Source organism: Pseudophryne corroboree, chromosome 6, assembly GCF_028390025.1.
Source record: "Pseudophryne corroboree isolate aPseCor3 chromosome 6, aPseCor3.hap2, whole genome shotgun sequence".
Taxonomy (NCBI): domain Eukaryota; kingdom Metazoa; phylum Chordata; class Amphibia; order Anura; family Myobatrachidae; genus Pseudophryne; species Pseudophryne corroboree.
The window spans coordinates 35,482,841-35,489,502 of NC_086449.1; the positions used below are offsets into that span (position 1 = coordinate 35,482,841).

Sequence of the window (6,662 nt, forward strand, 5' to 3'; positions counted from 1 at the left end):
AGGAAGCCACAGACTGAGAGTTATATAGTGGGAGGAGCAGGATCCCCCAGCAGCACAGAGTATATCAGGAGATGAGTGATGTGTCAGTGAGGACAGAGCTGCATGTGACAGGGGCAGCGACATGATGAGAGGAGGGGAATGGAGCAACAGGAAGCCACAGACTGAGATTTGTATAGTGAGAAGAGCAGGGTCCTTTGGGGAACCAAACAGGGGTCTGACCACTACACAAAGTGCATCAGGGAAGCAAGACATGCCTATATACTAGATCTCCAACCAATGTAAATTAATGAACAATTATCATTGTCATTTACCATCCTCATCCCATAGCGAAGCAGGTATTCAGCTATCTACAATGTTATTTATACTGTGTGTTTCATACTTACATTTATTTTTATAAACAAACATTCTTAAAATCCCGGGAAACACAGAGTACTCCATATATATATATATATATATATATATGCACATACACACACACACAGGAAAACAGGAAAGATGCTTCCTTCGACAGTTTCACCACATTATTTTTGTCAGCACGAGTTCAATCACGCATGTTTCCTATACCTTACACAATAGTGTCACTCATTGTTTTTTCCCCACATCTCTTCTTACACCATCTTGTTTTACACATAGTACCCCCTTTTCACTTACATCTATTCATCTATTCATCCATTCATCCATTCATCCGCCATCACTTCCACATTTATCCAACATTGTTCACACATCGTCCATACAACTACATCACATATTGGGGGTCATTCTGACCCGATCGCTCGCTGCAGTTTCTCGCAGCGCAGCAATCGGGTTGGGATTGTGCATGCGCCAACGCCGCAGTGCGCCGGCGCCACAGTGATCCAGCGCATGCCAGCCATCGTTGCCTTGCGATCACCTCTGAGGCAGAGGCGGTCGCTGGGCGGGAGGGGGCTGGATGGTGGCGTTAAGCTGCCATTTAGGGGGCGAGGTCCGGCCAACGCAGGTATGGCCGGACCGTTGGGGGGCGGGCCACGGCGGCTGTGTGACGTTGTTAGCCTAATGCTCTAGTTTTTGTCTGACTTCAGAAGGCAAGTTTCATAGGATGGAGATTTTAAATGTCAGTTGTCACATGACCTCTAGAATAAAGCCTGTGGTGGACTAAAGATCAGGAAACTGACTTTGGACCCGATTAGTGCATTCCGGGTATCGGTTATAGCAATGTCTGACAAACAATTATAATAATAATAGAAGTGATAGTAGTAATTGTTTTATTTATACAGATTGCCTTCTTATTCTGGTCAATTCAATTGTAATCAATATTGTGTAACAGCACACATTGTGGAACATTTTCTGGATTTAATGTATTATCTTGACATTAGTAACATAGTAACATAGTATCTAAGGTTGAAAAAAGACAATTTGTCCATCGTGTTCAACCTGTTTGTGGTCTCCTATGCAGTTTTATTTTAGAACTAGTTATTTTTATTTTAGGACTAGTCATATTTACTATAATGCTTGTCTAGCACCATAACACTGAATATCTTTATCCAGTAGGAATTTATCTAACCCATTCTTAAAGGCGTTAACTACTCTTCTTCTCCCACTCTTCACAGCTCACACATTATATCAGGAAAGTCAGGCTCACACTTAGTGGTGACAAATACATTTACTTTGATGAGAATGGAGAGCCACCTTTTGTCTATAGTGTTGTGAACTGGCAACTGAGTCCAGAAGGAACTGTAAGGCAATTTCATATTGGATATTATAATACCGCCGCACTTCCTGATGAAGCTCTTACCATCAATTCAAGTCTGTTGCTGTGGCCTATGGGGGATCAGCAGGTTAGTATACTGATGAAACTCTGGTTCCTGTACAACTGTATAGTTGTCCATATATTTATAATCCAGTATTCTATGTCAGTTGTACTTAATGCATGTGGCTCAAGCATCTAATCCAATGGTTCCCAAACTGCACAGTTGTATAGTTCTTCAGTTACCTGCAACAAAAAAAGTATTGTAACTTTTGAACCATAACTGCTATTTCAAATCTGTTTGCAGCAATACAGTTTTCAGCAAATTCTAATGTTGTGTGCCATGTTACATGACCCCTTTTCCATTTACAAAAAACTGACTTAGGTTAAAGATGGCCGATTTCAAGATGGCGCCCATGTTTGGTACATAACCTAAAAGATAGCATAGCTTACTAGAGTATTCAGTTTTCCCTTTACCTACACAGTTTTTGAAACATAAGGGTGTACTGCAACTTTTGAATCGCCCTGTAGCTATTGTATTGTTACAGTATATAGTTGTATGCCTAATTCAAACTGCACATACTGGATTTTTTCCATTCTGCCTATATGGCTTTGCATGCAAACTTGTTTGGCCACCTCTCTCTTGCATTTCATAAAATTGCCCTGTCCATAGATTGTACAAGAAGAGTGTTCTAGATGCTGCTCTACTACACAGAATTGTAAATACACATATATATCTCTCACAGCTTCTTATTAAACATTTTATTGTTATGAAATGCACAGACTTGTAACTAGTATGGATAGAGTCCTCTTGTTATTTATTATCAAATACACAATGTTCATGATATCCAACAAAAGGCATTGACAAGCTATCCCTGTGACACAATATAACATGTTTAAGACCATTCATAAATACAATTTCATATCACTGTTATCCTCAGGTCCCTCGCTCGGCCTGCAGTGAGAGCTGTTCTCCAGGATACAGGAAGGCTGCAAGATCAGGACACCCCGTCTGCTGCTATGACTGTATCCAATGTCTACAAGGAGAAATATCTAACCAGACAGGCAAGTACATGACTTTCTTCTTACCGCTGAGATATTGGAACGGAAAACCTCTAATCTATGTAATAAAATATTGAATTACAGTATGTTCAGAATTGTGTTAGATGCACTAAGAACACTTCTATTGCATTAGACACCCTGTAATACATTTCAATTAATGTGGATCAGATTTTTCATGATTATATTACCATTTTCTATTTTACATCATCGTTACCAGTTAATATGAGAGCTTATATGAAAACCTTACCCCGTCAACTATTTGTCTCTCTGTCTCTCTTGTAAGAGTAAACTCTATCTATCTATCTATCTATCTATCTATCTATCTATCTATCTATCTATCTATCTATCTATCTATCTATCTATCAATCTACTGTATATATATATATATATATATATAGGAAACAAAACGGGCGGCACTTAATAATCAAAGTGCAGTGACTTTATTGTCAACATAGACTATGTTGACAATAAAGTCACTGCACTTTGAGTATTAAGATTAAGACTCCGAGTGCCGCCCGTTTTGTTTCCTCTATTGCTGAGCTGCGGCCTTGTGGGAGGGCACCGTGAGCATTGTATTTTATTTCAAGGGACTGCTAAATGCCGGGTCGTTTTGCACCATATATATATATATATTTATTTTTATTTTTTAACTTTATTTTATTGATGTTGTCACAAATTTTGCCTACTTGTGGTGTCTAATGTCTAATAAGTACATAGGTATGCATATCATAAGTACCTACAGTATGACCAACGATATAAATCAACTTATAACTTCCTTTTACAGTGTATCAAAGAGGATCTGGCATAGTGGGATCCTCTTTGTATATCATGGACTGGATGTATTAATTCATTTAAAAAAAAATCTATGTACATTTGTGCACTGAAACAGTATAAAGAGCACTGGGCAATGTAACTTTCATTCATTCAGTTTCGGCACAGGTATAAAATCAGTTTTATGAACTCATTATCACTGTTTCATTTCAACGTCATAATGATATTAGATGCACAGGTTGGATTTGATTTTTGAAAAACCCCCATTGATTTCCTTTTGGAAAAAGAATAGAGGGGTGCTGCCACAGGCAGAGATATATGACCAAATATACAAAGAGAGAAAGGATTGATTGCCCAGGAGTGGCGCGCAATTGTGGACAATATTAAAGCATAACTTTTATTCATTCATTTAATCATATGATAAAAAAACGAGCGAAATACAGTATATAATAAAATCAGATAGATCAGTGAAAGAAACCAAGAGAGTGTTTTAAAAAATTATAGTTCTGAGAACTGGATGCCACTGGAATTTGTAATTATTAAAGTTTTCTTCAATGAGAATGTGTCCATATCTTCTGCCTGTGCCTCTCTCTTATTAGTATGTAACTCCAAATATGAGTCACTTCTAATATTTCTAATATGAACAAGTGGATACTTAGTAGGTCATTCCGAGTTGGTTGTAGCCCTGCAAAATTTTGCAGGGCTACGATCAAGAACTCAGACATGTGGGGGGACGCCCAGCACAGGGCTAGTCCGCCCCGCATGTCAGGCCCGACCCCCCCCCCCCCATCCCCGCAGAAGTGCAAAAGTATCGCACACCGGCGATGCTTTTGCACTTCAGGAGTAGCTCCCGGCCAGCACAACTTTTGCGTGCTGGCCGGGAGCTGCTCATCGCTATCCGGCTCGCAGCGGCTGCATGTGATGTCACGCAGCCGCTGCGGGCCGCCCCCTGCACGGTCCAGCCATGCCTGCATTGGCCGGACCGCGCCCACAAAACGGCTGCCAAACGGCGCCATTCCGCCCCCTCTCGCCCAGCGACCGCCTCTGCCTGTCAGTCAGGCAGAGGCGATCGCTATGGAACGACAGCCTTCAGCTGTCTCGTATGCGCCGGCGCACTGCGGCGCAGACACATGCGCACTTCTGGCCTGTTCGCTGCGCTGCAATGAACAGCAGAGAGCGAACATGTCAGAATCACCCCCTTAGGGGCAAATGTAATAGAGTGAGAGTTTCAGAAAGTGAGAGATTTGGTAAGGTTTTTTTTAGTTTTTTTTAAAGTGGCAATCATTTACACAGCAAGATCAACCTGGTAACATTATTAGTGTGTCTTATGAAATCATTCAGCACAGCCATGTCTAAATAATATATCAGCACCCAGCGTTCACCTCTGTGGGTGTATATGCAAAGAAAAACAGTCAACTGATAATGATAGAAATTCCCAAACATGCATATAGTGATGTTAAAATAGTGTGGTTTATGGATAATGCAACCGTAATGCAGTAAATGTTTGGGAACATATATAGTATTTAACCCTTCTGGGATAGTAGTAATAAGTACAATATATTTTCTATGTTGCAGATTCCCTTAACTGCATCAGGTGTCCATGGGATCAATGGCCAAATCTTAAGAGATCCAGATGTCTCCCAAAATCCATGGAGTTTCTTTCCTATGAAGATGCACTGGGAGGAACTTTAGCTGCAGTCAGCATAATATCCTCACTTATTCCTGCTCTTATTTTGAGTCTTTTCTTGTTCAATAGACAAACTCCTATAGTGAAAGCCAATAATTACTCTCTAAGTTGTCTTCTACTGATGTCCCTGTGTCTCTGCTTCCTGTGCTCTTTAGTATTTGTAGGTTACCCCAACCACCAGATGTGTCTCCTGCGTCAGGTACTATTTGGCCTGGCCTTCACTTTGTGCATCTCAAGCATTTTGGCTAAGACTATCCTGGTGGTGCTTGCTTTTATGGCTACTAGACCAGGCAGCAATGTGAGGAGATGGATGAGCCCCCAAGTGTCCTACATGATTATTATTACCTGTTTCCTGTTACAATTCATCTTGTGCATCACTTGGTTGTCCACAGCTTCTCCAGTCCCACAATATAATACTTTAACCAAACCAGGAATCATCATTGCTGAGTGTAATGAGGGATCTCCCATTGCCTTCTGGACCATGCTGGGATATCTGTTCCTTCTGGCCACCATTAGTTTCATTGTTGCCTTCCTGGCTCGAAATCTGCCTGACAGGTTCAATGAGGCCCAGTTTATTACCTTCAGCATGCTGGCCTTCCTCAGTGTCTGGGTGTCCTTTATCCTGGCCTCCCTTAGTGCTCAGGGTAAATACACGGTGGCCATGGAGATATTTGCCATCTTGGCTTCCAGTTGGGCTCTGGTGATCTGTATGTTTCTGCCCAAATGTTTCATTATAGTGTTCAGACCAGATCAAAACAGTCAACTTCTCATAATGAAAATGAAAGATTAAGATAAGGCCAACATCACTAAACAGACTAAGACTCAATAAATATGCCATACTATACATATCAACATTGATCATGCTATAAAATTATTATAGTTTATTTACTGTTACAGTACAATGTTACATAAGTACATGTTGGGATAATAAGACCACTAGGACCAAGCATGAATATATCTTCACTTATAGCAAGTAATCTTTCTCCAAGAGAGATGTACTAATAATTTTAAGTACACAAAGTAGGAGCTTATTATCCCTGGATATTCTGGAATAGTCAAATAGACATGTTATAATAGTAGGTGAGAGACGGTAAGGAAGCTCCAGATGTGTCTTTTAGATAAAGCAAATTATTGAACAGGGAGTGTTAGAATACCGAGACCAAGGCAAGCAACGGTCACAAGCAGAGTTCAGCAAAATGGTTGAGGTCAAAGACAGGAAGTGGTCGGGACAGTGAGCAGTATATTGGCCATGGATAAGCAGTGGTCCAAAGAGGAGATTAGTAACTGAAGTAGAAACCAGTAAGAAGGACAAGGTCAAGGGCTGGAGATATAAGAAAGGTCCAATTCATGGTTTGGGTTACAGCAGGAAGTTATATACTAACAAAAGTAGGTTTAGCAATCTGGGTTAGAACAGCAATC

The 6,662-nt window shown here is 40.6% G+C and overlaps 1 protein-coding gene across 1 annotated transcript in view; it reads left to right on the forward strand.

The window, feature by feature from the left end:
• LOC134934204 (extracellular calcium-sensing receptor-like) overlaps positions 1-6,033 on the forward strand; it is a 32,004-nt gene extending 25,971 nt beyond the window's left edge. The window contains exons 4-6 of the mRNA XM_063929693.1: positions 1,587-1,814; positions 2,665-2,788; positions 5,132-6,033. Of these exons, the coding sequence (XP_063785763.1) occupies positions 1,587-1,814; positions 2,665-2,788; positions 5,132-6,033 (1,254 nt within the window). The remainder of the gene's footprint in view (positions 1-1,586; positions 1,815-2,664; positions 2,789-5,131) is intronic.
• The last annotated feature ends 629 nt before the right edge of the window (positions 6,034-6,662 follow it).